Below are 18731 nucleotides of genomic sequence, written 5' to 3'. Positions count from 1 at the left end.
TTGGTATGGACCTTCCCACTGGGGCTGGAGTTTTTCAGTCTTCCAGGTCTTGATAAGAATCCAGTCTCCTGGTTCCACTTTGTGTAAAGAAAAGTCTAGAGGCGGTGTTTGTGCCAATAGTCCTCTCTTTCGTAAATCTGTAAGAGAGCGTGACAGTGCCTGTAAATAGTTCCTAACAAATATATCCCCTTCCCCCAAGGTGGGACACCCCTCAACTGTACTCCAGAAGGGAAGCCCAAACATCATTTCATAAGGGGACAGCCCTACATCTTTTCGTGGGGCAGTACGAATTCTCAATAAGGCTAGGGGCAGACACTTTATCCAAGGCATTTTAGTTTCCACCATTAACTTTGTCAATTGGATTTTTAGTGTTCCATTCATACGTTCGACCTTCCCTGAGCTTTGTGGATGCCAAGGGGTATGTAATTTCCAAGAGACCTGTAATGCATCACAAATCAATTGCTGGATTTTTGAAGAAAAATGTGGACCCCTGTCTGAGTCTATAGAATCCATTATACCATATCTGGGGATTATCTGCTCTAGGAGGAGGCGAGCTACTGTAGAGGCTGTAGTATTTATTGTTGGGAAGGCTTCTACCCATCGGGTAAAGTGATCTATTATCACCAACAGATATTTCCATCTTTGAACTTGAGGTAACTCTGTGAAGTCGATCTGGATACGTTGAAAAGGGCGTATGGCTAATGGTTGACCTCCCATGGTCCCTGTCCTCATTATCTTCTTATTAATTTTTGTGCATAGGTAACAATTTTGCACCTCTTGTTGGGCCAAGGTGTAGATTCCCTTACACACATATTCTCGAAGCACTGTGTCACACAAGGCTTGAGTGCCCCAGTGGCTCTGTTGATGCAGGTGTTTTAAAATGTTGCGAGTTATTTCTTTATTTAGAACAGTTCTTCCATCTGGTGTTTTCCATGTTCCATCAGGTAATTGGCTTGCGCCCAGCTGATCCATGTTCTTTTCTTCCTTAGCAGTGAAAATGGGAGCTGTCTTTATGCCTTGCCTTATTGGGATTAAAGTCAGCAAACGGACTTCTTGTTGCATGGCTGCTCTTTTGGCTTCTTCATCAGCCAGTCTGTTTCCAATTGCTGTCGGGTTATCTCCCCTTTGATGGCTTGGTATGTAGACCACTGCTATTTCTTGGGGTAATGTTAAGGCTTCTAAAGTCAGAGTAATCATCTGTTCGTGTGCCAATTCCTTTCCTCTTGATGTAATTAGACCACGCTCCTTCCAGATCTTACCAAAGGTATGCACTACCCCGTATGCGTATTTGGAATCTGTGTAAATCGTTCCAATTTTCTTTGCCAGTATTCTGAGGGCTCTCTGCAAGGCATATAGTTCACAGGATTGTGCTGACCAGCTTCCGGGTAGTCTCGTGGATTCTACTACTTTCCAAGTATTTCCTTCTATTATAGCATACCCATTTCTTCTCATTCCGTCAACACATCTGGCGGAGCCGTCAATGTAGAATTCATATCCTTCTCCCAGCGGAGTATCGCAAAGGTCTTCTCGGGTCTTGGTCTGAAGATCTGTCAACTCGACACAGTCATGCTCCACCTCTTTCTCTGTTTCACTGCCGTATAAAAACTGAGCTGGGTTGCAGCTATTAATTTTTGCAAACTGTAAATCTTCTCCAACCATTAAAATGGTTTCATACTTTAATATACGAGAATCAGTCAGCCATCGATGGGCAGTTTGTGTTAATAAAACACTCACAGAATGGGAGGTGTACACAGTCATCTTTCCTCCAAAAGTAAGTTTACGTGCTTCCTCTACCAACAGAGCAGCAGCCGCTACTCCCTGGATACACGTCGGCCATCCGCGAGACACTGGGTCCATCATTTTGGAAAGGAAAGCCACTGGGTGTCGCTGACCACCTTTTTCCTGTGTTAAAACTCCCACAGCTGTTCCTTGGTTATGAGTGACAAATAGCTGGAAGGGCTGTTTTAAAGAGGGCAGAGTGAGCACTGGGGCTCGTGTTAGGCGATGTTTCAAGTCCTCGAACCATCCCTCCTCCTCCTGGGTCCATTTCAATGGATAGTCATTTTCATTTGTCAGTTTATCATACATAAACTTCACCAAAGCTGAGTAGTCCTCTATCCATAACCTACAGTATCCTAAGAGTCCCAGGAATTGTCTTATTTCCTTCTTATTACGGGGTAAAGGCATTCTAGTGATTCCCGCAATTCGTTCAGGGGTAATTCGTTTCTGTCCTTTACTTATCTGGTGTCCCAGATATATCACAGTTTTCTCAACAAACTGTAACTTGTTTCTGGACACTCGTAGACCCTTTTTCCCCAGATAATTCAAGAGTCTAATGGTCTCTCTCCTCATTTCTTGTTCCTTGGGTCCTGATAATAGTAAATCATCCACATACTGCATTAGTTGGGAATCATCAGATTGTGGATAGTCCATCAGGATTTGTTCTAGCATTTTTCCAAACAGGTTTGGAGATTCAGTGAACCCTTGGGGCAATACAGTCCACCGAAACTGTCTCCGTCTACCTGTCCATGGATTTTCCCATTCAAACGCAAACATATCTCTACTTTCCTCTTCTAACGGACAAGTCCAGAAGGCATCCTTCAAGTCGATAACACTAAACCACTCATGGTCTGGGGGAATCCGACTCATAATAGTATAGGGATTAGGCACCACTGGGTGGCGGGTCTGAACAATAGCATTCAAACTTCTTAGATCCTGAACTAGGCGATAGGATCCATCTGACTTTTTTACTGGGAGTATAGGGGTATTATAAGGTGACATGCATTCTTCTAATAGTCCGTCTCGTATTAAAGTCTCAATTACCGGCTGTAGCCCTTTTCTCCCTTCCAAAGAAATAGGATACTGACGTTTCCTTACCGGCTGATGACCTGGTATTAATGTGACATGTAAAGGTGGGATGTCCAGACCTCCTCGATTTCCCTCCTTATACCAGACTCTCTCGTCAATCTGCCGTTCATCCTCTTCCTTTAAAGCGCAGAGGTGGACTCGCACTTCTCCGTCCACAGGGAGAGCACCCAAACCTAGGAGAGCCTGTAAGTCCCTTCCTAGGAGGTTAAATCCAGCCGAAGGTAATAACAAGAGGTCTTGTACCCCTTCTCTTTCTTCCAGTTTCACTGTTACTTGGGGAATTATTGATACCATTCTGGGAGCTCCTTCTATCCCAGAAATTGTCAAATTACTTTTTATAGGCTCAGTTCCGATTGGCACAGTTATTACACTACTTCGTTCCGCTCCTGTGTCCACCATAAACACCACCTCTTCTCCCTTGGGACCAATTTTTAGTTTTACCAGGGGTTCCCTCTTATATTTGGTCCCTAACATTTGGAACCCCTGACACCCCTAATCTTCTTCCATAAGTTCGAGGGCACGCAATTCCCTCTTGTATCGGGGGCATTCCCTCTTAAAGTGACCTTCCTCATTGCAGTAATAGCATTTAACAAATCTCCGGGGTCTTCCCTCTCTTGGATATTTTGGATTGTTTAGAGGATGGTTTTGTTTTCTTTCCCCTCTGGATTCAGCATTCATCTGTCGGATAGTCTGTACCATAACCTTTGTCGCCTTCTTTTGATCTTCTTCTTCTCTCTGCACATATACTTTTTGTGCCTTTTTTAACAGTTCACTTAGGGGTTTTTCACTCCAGTCCTCCTCCTTTTCTAGTTTCTTTCTAATGTCTTGCCATGATTTGGAAACAAATTCAATTCGAATAAGCTGTTCACCCATTGGTGTACTAGGGTCCACACCAGCATACTGTTGGACATTCTTTCTCACCCTCTCCAAAAAATCAGTAGGGGACTCGTCTTTCCCCTGGTGGTTCCCAAATGCCTTGGTAAAATTGTGACCCTTTGGCACAGCCTCCCGTATCCCTTTAATTGTCCACTCTCTATATTGTCTCATATTTGCCAATCCCTCGGGTGTTCGTTTGTCCCACCTGGGTTCATTTAAGGGATATTTTTGTTCATGGGGTCTAGGGTCCCCAGGTTGTTCATATTCCCACATGAGGAGGGCAGCCCGTCGAATCATCTGCCTCTCCTGGGGTGAAAATAATGTTCCCATTATTGCCTGCATCTCTTCCCACGTATATGTGTTTGGTCCCAAGAATTGGTCAAGCTGTTCAGCCAGTCCTATAGGATCTTCCAATAACTTTTTCATTTCTTTCTTAAATCCCCGCACCTCTGTACTAGTTAGGGGAACATTCACATATCCCGTTCCCCCTCCCGGTCCTCCCATAGGAACTTCTCTCAGGGGATTTAGGTTTATTGAAAACTTTGATGGTCCTGGACCAGTCTGGGATCTTGTCCAGGGTCGGTTTACCGGTGGAAGTTTAGGGTCCGACTCCCTTAATTCATCCTTTTTATCCCGGCCCCCTTCGGGGCAATCAGATTCATCACCTTTCCCCTCCGGTAATAAGCTTTCCTCGGGCGCAGTAGGCACCGGGGGAATATAAGGAGGGGGAAGGTTGTCCAGAGGTTCCCATTTCTTTTCTCCTGCCACTCTCAATTTAAAACATTCTGTTAAGGATCCTGGCCAGGGAACCCAACAAAATGCATATGCTGACTCTTCTTGATTCACCTTTGGTCTCGAATTTACATATATGTTTAATGCTTGTTTAACCCAATCCTCATCAGATCCAAATTTCGGCCACCAGACCGAGGAACCTTTAATAGGTTGTTTTGACCAAAGGAGACAATATTGGACCATCTTTTTCTTGTTTTTGTCCCGATATCTTTTACTATCCCAATTTTCAAACATTCTCCCCAAAGGGCTGTCAAGGGGTACTCCCAGGAATTGTCCTGAATTTTCAGACGAGCCCTTAGATTTTGATCCTCCCATTTTCCCACCTAGATCTGTTTATCGTTGCTGAGGACCCTCTCGCTCTGGACCCTACTCCCTTCCTCTCAGACGCCTCGTCGGAGGTGCTGTCCCTCCTTCGGTTACCGCTGAGGTTTTCCTGGGGTTGACCCCTCTCTTCTCGGCACTTCGTCGGAGGTGCTGTCCCTCCTTCGGTTACCGCCGAGGTTTCCCTGGGGTCTATCCTAGAGTCCCGCGACAGGGTTCTCACACAACGACAAAAGATCTATACTTAATCTATTCCGTTAGGTTTTTATCCAAACAGGTGTATCCCGTTACACCTGTTACCCAATCCCCACACCACAATCGTAAGTCGTCACTTACCGGTGTCTTCCCGGGGATTGAACCGTCACCCTTCTCCTCTCCGTCTTGTCGTGTCACCCTGTCCGGATACCACTCGCTCAAGCCGCCCGAAGCGACGAGCAAGGGACTAGGAGCCGCTGAACTCAGCGGGGTGCACCGCCTCCGATGTCCCTCTTCTCGCCTCCCCTCACGGCCGGAGTGTAGATCCCGGACGAGCCCCCATTTGTCAGAAATAAAACTTCTCACACATGAGTCTCTTTAAAACTGATGACACGACAAGCTTTATTTACAAGTCTGCAGAGTTGGACTCAACTGGTTTCTCACCAGTTAAGCCCCGATACATACAGTGCATTGATTTTTATACCTTTATTATTTGCCCTTCCCCTTCTTATTAATACTGTTTTAATTGGTTAGTATTACAAAAACATTCTAAGTATAACTGCATTATTAATTATCACGTTCGTTACGTACGCTGTGAACTCTACATTCACTGAATTCTGTTTCTCACACTTCTTATCAATCCTTTGTCTCCTGCATGTCTCTCACTATGACCATGAAAAGATAGGTTTAAAAAAACATATTCAGCAGCTCCTTCTGTCCTTGACTGCTAGTAAACTCTCTGTCCGTTCTGGCTTCCCTGTTTCTGATTAATCATCACATTTTAACTTAAGTCTTTTTAACCTAAATTCTCTATATCACAGATGGGCTTTAGTGTGAAGGATAAGATTGGGTTTATCATGGTGCTCTAGAGTAAGGAAAGAGGCATTTCAGCCCAACTTGTCCATACCGACCAATGTGATTTCCTGAGCTGATCCCATTTGTCTGCATTGGGCCCATATGCCTCTAAACACAAACTTGATAAACATGAAGTGAAACAAGAAAATCTACAGACACTGATTGTAGTTTAATACACCTTTGTGCATTAAACAGAGTAACCTGCTAAGTTTTTCTAGCATCATGCCATCTACCTTCTCATCCAAATCGTTAATATAAATCACAACAGCAAGGGACCCAGCACCAATCCCTCCTGCACACCACTGGTCACTGCCCTCATCTAAAAAAATAACCCTTGACTACCACCCATGACTCCTTTCAAGCCAAATTTCTATCCAATTGGCAAGCACATCCCGGATTCCATGCGATTTACACAAGCCATTGTCAACAGGGGCCACTGACTGAAATCATTTTATTTATGCAAACGGGAAGAGAGAAGTATGGGAGAGAAGTATGGAAGAAACCATCCAAACTTAATTACTTCACAGGAAGGGGGGGGGGCAATAAACTTTAAGCAGAGTCCTAAGGGGACCATCAACAAAAGGGTTGAAAATGGCTGATCTAGACCACAGTAATAACACAATGCTTGAGAAATTCAGCAGGTTAAATAGCTGTTATGAGCCCAGAGGACCCCAAAACCCAGCAGCAACAGAAATTCTCCAAGACAAATGGTTACTTAAACAAAAGTTATCTTTAAACATTAAAACAGAATCACACTTCAACTTAACACTATTAACTAACCTAATTTAACCCTCTTCTAATTCTAAGCGCACATGTATGTAATGTGTGTGTTTAAGTTCAGAAAAGTTCTTTGATTCACAGGTCAATCTCACTTCTCACTCCTCCAAGTTTACTGGTTGTAGGAAATTCTTATACTGTGCACAGAATTTGACATTTATGAGGTGCACCAGCCTGCTCCGATGAGTTCTTTCATCTGTTGGCTTTTTGTAAACAACAATCCATTAGTGAAGTCCCTTGTGCACTCTCCAAAGCTTTTGCAAAAGCTCTTGGCGCCAGCCTGTCAAGCATGAGCAGAGCTCCAGTATTTTAAATAATAAATAAGATCTGTTTTAAAATATTTGTATGTGACCTGCACTAAAAACCCTGCCCCAATTTATCTCCCAAAAACATATCTGCATATAATACAAACACGACATAATCTGTCACGTAGCGAAATTACAAATACATAACTAATGTTTCCGGCTTCAGCCCTTCATCAAAGTATCAATGTTTCGGACTTCAGCCCTTCATCAAAGTATCAATGTTTCGGACTTCAGCCCTTCATCAAAGTATCAATGTTTCGGGCTTCAGCCCTTCATCAAAGTATCAATGTTTTGTGCTTCAGCCCTTCATCAAAGTTTCAATGTTTCGGGCTTGAGCCCTTCATCAAAGTATCAATGTTTCGTGCTTCAGCCCTTCATCAAAGTTTCAATGTTTCGGGCTTGAGCCCTTCATCAAAGTATCAATGTTTCGGGCTTGAGCCCTTCATCGAAGTATCAATGTTTCGGGCTTGAGCCCTTCATCGAAGTATCAATGTTTCGGGCTTGAGCCCTTCATCGAAGTATCAATGTTTCGGGCTTGAGCCCTTCATCAAAGTATCAATGTTTCGGGCTTGAGCCCTTCATCAAAGTATCAATGTTTCGGGCTTGAGCCCTTCATCAAAGTATCAATGTTTCGGGCTTGAGCCCTTCATCAAAGTATCAACGTTTCGGGCTTGAGCCCTTCATCAAAGTATCAACGTTTCGTGCTTCAGCCCTTCATCAAAGTTTCAATGTTTCGGGCTTGAGCCCTTCATCAAAGTATCAATGTTTCGTGCTTCAGCCCTTCATCAAAGTATCAATGTTTCGGGCTTGAGCCCTTCATCAAAGTATCAATGTTTCGTGCTTCAGCCCTTCATCAAAGTATCAATGTTTCGGGCTTGAGCCCTTCATCGAAGTATCAATGTTTCGGGCTTGAGCCCTTCATCGAAGTATCAATGTTTCGGGCTTGAGCCCTTCATCGAAGTATCAATGTTTCGGGCTTCAGCCCTTCATCAAAGTATCAATGTTTCGGGCTTCAGCCCTTCATCAAAGTATCAATGTTTCGGGCTTCAGCCCTTCATCAAAGTATCAATGTTTCGGGCTTCAGCCCTTCATCAAAGTATAAATGTTTCGGGCTTCAGCCATTCATCAAAGTGCCAAGGGCTCAAGCTGGAAACGTTGCTAAGCATTTTTATCTTTGCTATTAAAATAGTGTTTGACCTACTGAATTTCTTCACCATTGTGTTTTTACTTCAATTATGTTGTTTTACCTAGACCACAGTGAAATAGATTCCTGGCACAATTGTTTGGGGGCCAGGCTTGCATATTAGTTGGTATTTAATAGAGCAGTAAGAACAAGAGAAAAATTTAATGGTTGAGAACACTGGAGGTTCACAAGGATGATTCTGGGAATGAAAGGGTTATCATTTTTGACTTTTCTGTAACTTTTGACTGTTCTTGGCCTGCATTCATTGGAATTTGGGAGAATGAGGGGGATCTCATTGATACATTTCAAATGTTGAAAGGTGTGGGCAGAATAGATGCATAAAGGTTATTTGCCATGGAGGGAGAGTTGAGGACAGGAAGGCACCACTTCAGGATTGAAGGGTGTTCACATAGAACGAGATGCAGAAAAATATCTTTCGTTGGAGGATGGTGAATCTGTGGAATTTGTTGCCACAGGAAGTTGTGGAGACCAGGTTATTGTATGTATTTAAGGCAGAGATTGGGGGCATCAAAGGTGATGGGGAGAAGGCGGGGAAGTGGGGCTGAGTGGGAAAATGGATCAGCTCACGATTAAATGACAGGACAGACTTGATGGGCTGAATGGCCTATTTCTGTTTATGGTATGAAAAGAAATAAATTTGCTCCTCAACATTGTATATAACCATATAAATAACACTCAAATCAAGTAATAAGGATGACACAGGTATATGGAGTGAGAGGGCTACCAGAGGAAGATGTAGAGACGGGTACAACTACAATATTTCTAAGACCTTTAGACAGATACATGGATAACTTGGCTGGCCTGAATGAGTTTTTGTGTTGTAAAACTCAGCAATACTATAGCAAATTGCTTCTGATCACAATGTCAAATCTTGTTTCATTAACCCCCAGCACACAGTTACAGACTGGAACCCATAAGTGCAGTTGGCATCCTCTCGGTTATCCTTAATATTGTATGTGGAGCTCTCAATCTAATCCGCGGAATTCACCTCCTTGAACACAACTTTCAGGTAAATGCAGTAAGGCTAAAATATTTTGAGTACTTGAAGCAGCTGACAGCTTTCTGTTTGTCTTTCTTCACTGCCTAGAAAAGTAATTAAAGTTTATTAAGCTCATCAATTATTTGAGCCAGTTATTTGCTCTACCTTTTTCTCTGTGTTGGTCACATAACTTGGTGATCCTCTCTTTTTTAAATATACGGTAGGTACGAAGATGCATGAGACGTCTATTTTTCAAGATTCTTTTATTGTCATGTAATAATACAGAATGTAATATTACACAAAATTGCCTTCTGCCAGTCAAAGAGTTGCCATTAGTGTGGCCCGGTGCCCCTCACAGTAAGAGAGAAAGAGAAGCAGAAGAGGTCACCGAGTATCCGTGTATTCGCCTCCAGCACTTGCATTGAGAACGTTAAATATTGCACAGATTTCTATGCAACTCCTCAGGTCTTAGTAGCAGCTAGGTGCACACACGAACATCATAGTATGGTCACTGTCTCCCAGGGGTTCCCTTACATTGAACTTCTTTATCAACTCTGGTTTATTACACAATACTATGACAGATTATGCTGTGTTTGAATGATTTTGGGAGCTAAATTGGGGCAGGTTTTTTAGTGTAAGTCACATACAATCACTTTAAAACAGGTCATATTCAAAATACTGGAGCTCTGCTAATGCTAGACAATCTGGCGCCAAGAGCCTTTGCAAAGGCTTCAAAGAGTGCCTAAGAGACTTCGCTAATGGATTGTTGTTTACAAAAAGGCAACAGATGAAAGAAGTCGTCAGAGCAGGCTGTCTGGAGTGGAACTTACTGCTCTGAGGGTCATGTGGTTTTGCAAGCAGAGAGAGTTGGACAGTTTTTTCTTTGAGGGAGAGGGAAAGTTTAGTTCGGCAGTGTTACAGTTAGCAGCAACGGCTGGAACTGGAACAGGACAAGCTGGCAAGCTTGTGGAAAAACCCCATTTGGAAGATGGGTTGTGACTGCTTAGTTCAGCCTGGTCAAAGCCCTTGTGGTTCATACAAGAGGAGAGGACTGGCTGCCTAATGTTTCACTTGAAATAAGAGGAACTCTTTGGTGAGCTGAAAGAAAGAGGTCATCATCTGGAAAACCCTGATGGGGCAAGTTTCTTCAGCAAGACACTGAAGTGGCTGGTTACAAGGAATCAGTTGTGGGTGTCCGGTGAACAACAAATCTCTCTCTGAAAACTGACAAGAACCTTTCTGAGCAGTAACCATTTTCCTTTCAAGCCTGGTGAACCTCATAAATGCCAAATTCTGTGCACAGTACAAGAATTTCCTGCAACCAGTGAACTTGGAGGAATGAGAAGTGAGATTGACCTGTGAATCAAATAACTTTTCTGAACTTACACACACACACACACACACACACACACACACACACATTACATCCATGTGCGCTTAGAATTAGAAGAGAGTTAAATTGGGTTAGTTAAAGTGTTAAGTTAAAGTGTGATTCTGTTTTAATGTTTAAAGATAACTTTTGTTTAAGTAACTGTTTGTCTTGGTGAATTTCTCCTCCTGCTGATTCCTCTGGGCTCGTAACAATACTCAGTCCAGAATTTCCATTTCCACGGTGTAGCGGGAGCCCCGCGCGTACAACAGAAACGCATGCAGCCACGGCAGTTTAGCAAGCGCGTTACCAGAGCGCGGCCTCCAATGATGTCCCAGTCCTCCAGCTACAAGCCAGGCATCAGCAATCAGGAAAAGCGCGCGAATAAGAGCCCGCGCTTTTTATGGCACCCGACACCCGAGGCTGGAAAGTGATGTCTTTTCCGCCTCCTAGAAGGCTCAGCGTGAAGTGCGCAGGGGGGACTATAAAAGCTGTGGTTCAGCACAATGAAGGGACTGATTCCTGACTCTACTGTCTCCGGTGTCATTTATTTCCATTTGTGTACAAGGTAGTGCCGTCAGATAGGCCACGACAATGGTTGGCTCAGCCACAAGATGTTTCTTAAAAGCCATCCCAAAGGTATTCTACAAATTCCTTTTCGGGATCCAGCACCAACTTAATTTTTCCCCCAGTCAGTCTGCTTATTGAAATTCCCCATGACTCTTATAGCATTTTTCTTTTTGCATGCCTTTTCTATCTCCCTCTATAATGTGCACGCCACATCATGGGAATTGTTGGAGGTCTGCATATACAGTCATTCCCATCAGGGTCTTTTTATCCTTACAGTTTCTTAATTCTATCCACAGGGATTCTGTATCTTCTGATCCAATGTCTCTTTCCAAAGATTTGATTCCATTTTTTAACCTATAGAATTACCCCACCACCCTCTACTCATATACCACCTTAGATCATCACAGAGCTATGGCATAGGGATTACTTAAGGCACACATGTCAAACTCTGGCCCGCGGGCCAAATTTGGCCCGCGATATAATTATATTTGGCCCGCAAGATCATTTCAAAAATGTATTAGAGGTGGCCCGCCCTGCAGCGAGAACCGATGCTGTTTTTTGGTAATGTCACCCCCACCATCCTCCCCCTTCATTGGACATCCTTCCCCATCGTAACACGAGAAATTGTAACACGAGAAGTCTGTCGATGTCATCAGCCGGCAAGCCCGTTGGAAGGCTCCCCGCACAACCAGTCAGTTCTCCCACCTGTCAAGCGGTGCGGCGGATGGGCGAGCGCCTGTGATTTCCTGTCGGCGCGACGGGCATGGCAGGCTGCGCACGGCCCCCGGGCAGCGCGAGCCCCGCGCCACTGACACCGGACGGCCCTTCCACAGCGCGAGCGCACTTCTCCCAGTCGCCATGGCCTTCAGCGCTTGCACCCGCGCGGACCCCGGGGACGGCTGGTTCGGCCCTGCACGTGAAGAGAGAGATGGTGGCTGTCCACAAAGGCTGATCGGCAGCGCGCTGGGCCTGAGTGGGTGGGTAAGCAGGGGTGGGCAGAGGGTGTAGGTGAGGAGTTATGGGCAGGGGAAGTTAGGGTGGTGCGAGGGGCAGTTAGAGGGAGGGATGAGTAGAAGGAGAGGTGGATAGGGAAGAGGTAAAAGGGGAGGGGCAGGGCGAGTAGGGGAGGGGTGATTAGAGGGTGAGAGACGGGGAGAGGGAGGAACAGGTTGAGGGGAGAGGCAGTAGAGGGGCGTGTATAGGATGGGGTGGGTAGAGGCAGAGCGAGTGGAGTGAGGGGTGAGTAGAGGTTGGGTAAAGGACTGGTCAGGTAGAGGGATGGTGGGTCGAGGGTGAATAGAGGCCTAGAGCCTGAGGAGTGAGCAGGAAATGCTGAGTCCTGATGCAGGCCAAAATGGACACAGCCTGTGAATGCTGACTACATCTCCACAGGGACCAAATATGTTTCCCTCAGGTCAAGCAAAGGGTGAACTTGAGCTACCTACTCCTGACCTGTAACATTATCCTCCTAAAGTGATATCCTAAAGTTTAACATTACATATGTTGAAAGAAGAGAAAACACGCAGATTTTGTTGAAAATTTTCAATAAATATTTAGTTCGGCCCTCGACTTAGTCCAAGTTTTTAATTTTGGCCCTCCGTGAATTTGAGTTTGACACCCCTGACTTAAGGTGATATGTGAGTGGAAAGAAAAAATTTGAAAACCACTGACCTCGTAGTTCCCCCTAGAACAGCATACAATATTCCCAAGTGTGGTCCACAAAATTCTTATAGAGCTGCATCATGAGGTGCCAACAGTTGTACTCAATAAAGGCAAACGTGCCAAACACCTTCTTCACCACCCTGTCCACCTCAATCGCCACTAACTGCATTGTTTGGTCTTTGTCTTCGACAACACTCTCCAGAACTCTACCATTTACTGTGGATTCCCTTGAAGTGAAACCAGTCTGCAGACACTGTGATTGTAGTAAATATACAAAAGTGCAGAAGAAAGCAGGACCCGCAGCACTGCAGGAGGCAAAGATATATAACCAACATTTTGGGCCTAAGCGCTTTGTCAAGGAACGAGCAAAAAAGCAGGCAGGCACCTGAATGAAAAGGTTGGGGGAGGAGGGAAGAAGGGGAACAGAGAAGAGCCCAGGCCAACGGGCAAGAGGTCTTAGGGAGACGTGGATAGGAGGGCAGCTGAGAATTGATCAAAGGAAATGGGTATCTCTGTAAATGGTGGAGGAAAGGAGACAGGGGGAATAGGGAGCAAGGGAGAAATGGTGGGAAGCTTAACAGAAATGGGGAAGTTGATGGGTTTGCGGATGGCATATGAGGTGTTGCTCTTCCAATTTGCAGGTGATCTCAGTTTGGAAGTTCATGACTCATTGGATCGATGTTGGCATGGGAATGGGGCAGGGAATTGAAATGGGTTGCCACAGCGTGATCCCCACTATTGCAGCGGTCAGTGCGAAGGTGCTAAATGAAGCAGTCTGTGCAGTCTCTCCGATATAGAGACCACAACAGGAGCACCAGATGCAGTAGGTGACCTTTACAGATTCACAAGTGGTGCGGTGCTTCACTTGGAAGGGCTATTTGGGGCTCCGAATGGTAGTGAGGGAGGAGATGTGGGTGCAATTGCAGCACCTCCTCTGGTCACAGGGGTAAGTCCCAAAGGGCCGATGGGTGGGAAGGGAGTAGTGGCCGAGGGAGTCACGAAGGAAGTGGTCTCTGCAAAAGGCAGAGAAGGGAAGGTTATGGAGTATGTGTCTGGTAGTGGGATCAAATAGTTGGTGGCAAAAATGGTGGAAGATGATATGTTGGATGCGGAGACTATGGCGTAGGTGAAGACAAGAGGAATCCTGTCCTTTTTAAATGCAAGATTGTTCAGTGTTCCCATGATTGCAAAAAATCTTCGATCTTTATTTCATTTCATTGATCTGAGTGAGAAGCTCTAAAAGTATTTGCAATGAATGAAGGGACTGGCGACTGACAAGGCATGAAACAAATTCAAAATATTATGCAGGATCCTGGGATCCTATGGGTAAATGATTCCATGCATATTTGGTTCTGCTTCTCCAAATTGATCAACACATGGAATTTGCCCATCTCTGTTAAGTTTCATGCTGTCTATTATTGCATCTCATGAGTTGACACTTTTTCCTCTGTGCATTTGCTGCCCACTAATTTTGTAGAAATTCTGGCTCAGCAGGGTACTGTGATGCATCTGATGTCTAATGTCACTTCCCCTGCTCCAGGAAATACAAGATTTTTAACAATGTTGTCTTAAGACCAATTTCTTAGCTCATTATTTTGAATATTTTGCCTTGTCTCTGTAATCAGTATATTAAATGTTAGAGTACGACTTCTGATTTGAATTCCATTGTTTTCTGCCCAAATAATTCAGGACCCTGCAATCTTGATTGCTGCTATGCACTGGCTGGATGTGTTGAATGTGGCCTCAATTAACATAGAAAAAGAAAAATAGGTGCCGAAGCAGGCCATTTGGCTCTTCAAGCCTACACCGCCATTCAATATGATCATGGTTGATCAGTACCCAGTTCCTGCCTTCTCCCCATACCCCTTGATCACCTTAGCTACAAGGGCCAAATCTAACCTACTCTTAAATATCGAAAAGGAACTGGGGAACTGGCCTCAACTACTTTCTGTGGCAAAGAATTCCACAAATCCACAACCCTCTGGGCCTATTTCCTATGACTGACTATTGTCTGTATTAAGTCTCAACAATCATCTGGCCAGACATAACAGTAAAATTTTCTTAAGTAAAAGACGAAAGTCTGCAGACACCATTATGGAATACTGGAGAAACTCAGCAGGTGAAACCGTGAACATTGTATAGCAAAGGTAAAGATGTAAAACCAATGTTTTGGGCTTGAGCCCTTCATCAAGGTACGAGCAAAATGTAGGTCGTCGCCTGGGGACTGTGCTCCTCCCCTTGTCCCTCTCTCCTCACCATTTTGTCTGGATATCTTCCTACATTTTGTCATACCTCGATAAAGGGCTTCAGCCTGAAATGTTAGTTTTGTATCTTTTTCTTTGCTATATAAAGTATGTTGTTTGACCTGCTGAGTTTCTCCAGCATTGTGTTTTAACTTTATAAAAATGTTCTGATTTGCTTTGTGATGATACTAACGGAAAGACCACAGACAGAGCATCACGCTGGGCACTGGTGCACCTCAGGAGTCTGTGCTCAGTCCGCTCCTATTCATGCTACTCACCCATGACTCGATCCAGCTCCATCAGAGTTATCAGGTTTAAGATGGCATGATAGCAGACAGTTTCATCATCGTCAGTGATGAGTTGCATTACAAAGAGGTGGAAAATGTCGTGAAATGATACAGGAATAACGATCTGAGTCTCAACGTGGACAAGATTAAGAGGACGATTGTGGACTTCAGGAGGACCAGGGATGACCACCCTTGCCTCAATAACTTAATAATAGAGCGAGTGGAGAGCACCAAGTTCCTCAGAGTCCACTTAAGAAGTGACCTATCCTGGACACCAACTTCTCACTGGTCAGGAAGGTGCAACAGCCACTGCACATCCTTGGAAGGCTGAGGCTGGCCACCATTCTTTCAACTTTCTACAGGAGCTCTATCGAGAGTGTCTTGACCGGCTGCATCACAGTGGGGTGCGGTTGCTGCAGAGCATTGGTTCGAAGGTTAATCCACAGAACCATAAAAGTGCAGAGTCTCCCTCCCCCCTTATTGATGTGATTTACCAGAATCATTGACGAGAGAGGAAGCACAAAAACAGCGAGGACCCTTTCTACCCTGCACACAGCATCTTTCAGCTGGTTCCGTTGGGTGTAAGGTAAAACATCATGAGATGGGAATGTGTAGGGAGTTACCCTGTACAGGGCAGTAACAAGAAGGGGAGGTGTCCTTGTACTCCTGTTAGGTAAAACATCATGAGATGGGAATGTACAGGGCTGTAACAAGATGTGAATGCATCCTTGTACTTACAAGATAAGAGAGACATTGATGGATTGAGAGGCAGGAAGCTAGCAGGGAAAGGATAGCAACAGTTTTAGTCATTGGACAAGTAATGATATGATGATGTTCTAAGCACGTATCCAAGGATATAAAAAATCACCATTTTGCTGATAACGGCAGAATGCATTCTCCGACTAACATGGTTAGTCGCAAGTGTTACAATCCGGTAATAAAGAACAAAGAACACTGATTTCGACTCAGCCTGGTGTTTGTCTCACTCATTCATGAACAAAGCAGACCTAACATGGGGAAGAGATACTGAGGGACGGTTTCTTCCCATGGGCAGTGTGACTGCTAAACACAACTCTCTGTGATGTCCATTTATTAATAATATTTATTTTGATATCTGCATATGCATTCCACATTGGCACATTGATATGTAGCATAGTAGCAGGCCCTTTTGGCTCACAAGCCCATGCTGGCCAATTACACCCGCTTGACCGACACCCCTGGTACATTTTGAATGGTGGGAGGAAACCGGAGCCCCTGGAGGAAGCCCACGCAGATTTGGCAGAACGAACAAACTCCTTGCACCGCTGCGCTATCTGCGCCAGAACATGGTGCATATGTATCGTCTGTCTGCATGTGTGTTATGACTGTACCTGTCTTCTGCACTGTGGACCAGAGAATCCTTTTTCATCAGGATATACTGGTACAATCGGTCGACCCTTGAACTTGTCATAATGGTCACTTGGCAACGAATGGAATGAATTTTGAAGGGCATTGGCTATGCCTTCGTTGAATTCTTCTTTCATTGGTTTGTACTTCAGTGGAAATGAGCCATTGGTTAATTATCATTCTGTTTTTCACCAGGATAATCATGAAGAAATGGGAGCGGTCGTTGCGTTTCTTGTACCGTTTGTTCTCTGTGCTCTTCAGGTAAAGTTGCTTTATTTTTATTTCTGTGAAACAATCAAATCACTGGAAGTTGACCTGTGGGATCCGGCATGGGATAAATGCAATGTTGGCCTGTCTTGTCCTCAAATTCTAAGGCACTTGTGAAGTTGCGGCACAGCGATTACACAGGAAAGAGTGCAGCTTGAGTGTCATGTGCAGTTCTGGTCTCCTTATCAACATGAACATGTACGTACAATGGAGGAAACACAGAGAAAGTTTGTGGTGGAAAAGCTAGGCCTCAATTGTCCAGAGTGGTCATTCTCAACCCTTTTCCTTCTGGTGATGGCCCTCACAGGCTCTGCTCAAAGTTTATGGACCCCTTTCCCTCTGAAGCAGTCAAGTTTAGTTGGTTTCTTCTGTACTTCTCTCCTGACTACATAAAAACATAATAAATATTTTATGGTTTAAGTCCATAGCGACCCCCCCTCCCCCCCCCCCCCCCTTAAATGTGCTCTGACCCCATTGAGGACGGCTGGTCAAAAGTTCGGAAGAATGAGAGGTGACCCCATCGAAACATACAAAATTCATTGAGGGATCCGCAAAGTAGAGTAATCATGGGCACCAGCCTCCTGTCCTTTGAAGTAAAACATGCAAGTCTGCAGACACTGGTTGAAGTAAAAGCACAAAGCTGGAGAAACTCAGCAGGTTAAACAGTGTCCTTTACATAGCAAATGTAAAAATACTTAATTGTGTCCTTTACATAGCAAATGTAAAAATACTTAATTGTGTCCTTTATATAGCAAATATAAAAATACTTAATTGTGTCCTTTATATAGCAAATATAAAAATACTTAATTGTGTCCTTTATATAGCAAATGTAAAAATACTTAACTTGAGCCCTATACAATCTGTGGGATTCTCTCTCACTGCTACCCATCTGTGCTCCATTCTGTTCTCAAGCTCTACGACCATGTATTCACCCAGACTCTATTCCATAGCCATGTTGCCTTCCTTGCTACTTGCCTCCGCTACCATCTTGTGCCTTGCAGTTTCCAGCTCTGATTCCAGGCCTCGCAGTTTGACCCCCCACAAGGTTCTCAGGTACCATCAAAGCATTGACGGCTGCTTTCTCAGCTTCTCCCGACGACTAGGGCTCAAACCCGAAACATTGGTAATATAAAGGACGCTGTTCCACCTGTTGAGTTTCTCCAGCATTGTATTTTTACTCTTGTCATTTGAAGCCATTAATGTGAGGTACTGCCTCAAGAAAGCAACTAACATCATAAATGATCCTCCTTTCACCTTGGTCACGTACTTCCTCCACTGCTACCATTAAGTAGAGGATACAGAAGTTTGGTATGTCTGATTTCAAGAACTTTTTTTTTTAATAATAGCTATTAGACTCATCAACTTTCTCATATTGCCTGAACTATAATGGACAAAAGATCTAACTGCACTAGATTCAAGATTCCTTTATTGTCATTATAATAGACCAGGTGTAATATTACATGACTTTAGTCTGCCATAAGGCAGATAAAGATTCGCCATTGGCAGAAATTGCCTGGTGGCCCTTACAGTCAGAGAAAGAGAAGTAAAAAGGGAGCCACCCAGAGTCCCTGAGAGTCCGTGAATTCTCCTCCATTGTACTCACAGCCTTCAGTCCAAATTATCGGCAACCTGCGCTCCAGATCCAAATCTTCAACACGATCAGGAAGCCTTCAGCACCCTCTCGAATCCCAGTTTTGATACCAGGTATCAAAAGAGAGAATCCCACAGATTGTATAGGGCTCAAGTTAAGTATTTTTACATTTGCTATATAAAGG

The 18731-nt window shown here is 44.3% G+C and overlaps 1 protein-coding gene across 11 annotated transcripts in view; it reads left to right on the top strand.

Moving 5' to 3' along the window:
* Nucleotides 1-18731, top strand: part of sec22c (SEC22 homolog C, vesicle trafficking protein) — a 75096-nt gene that overhangs the window by 39903 nt on the left and 16462 nt on the right. For all 11 annotated transcript variants that reach the window (XM_069912911.1, XM_069912903.1, XM_069912908.1 and 8 more), the window contains 2 exons: nucleotides 9084-9202; nucleotides 16885-16950. In XM_069912911.1, the coding sequence (XP_069769012.1) occupies nucleotides 9084-9202; nucleotides 16885-16950 (185 nt within the window). The remainder of the gene's footprint in view (nucleotides 1-9083; nucleotides 9203-16884; nucleotides 16951-18731) is intronic.

This window comes from Narcine bancroftii, unplaced genomic scaffold (assembly GCF_036971445.1).
Source record: "Narcine bancroftii isolate sNarBan1 unplaced genomic scaffold, sNarBan1.hap1 Scaffold_258, whole genome shotgun sequence".
Lineage (NCBI taxonomy): Eukaryota > Metazoa > Chordata > Chondrichthyes > Torpediniformes > Narcinidae > Narcine > Narcine bancroftii.
The sequence above is the reverse complement of the archived record's forward strand: the minus strand, read 5'-3'. Positions and strand labels throughout refer to the sequence as shown.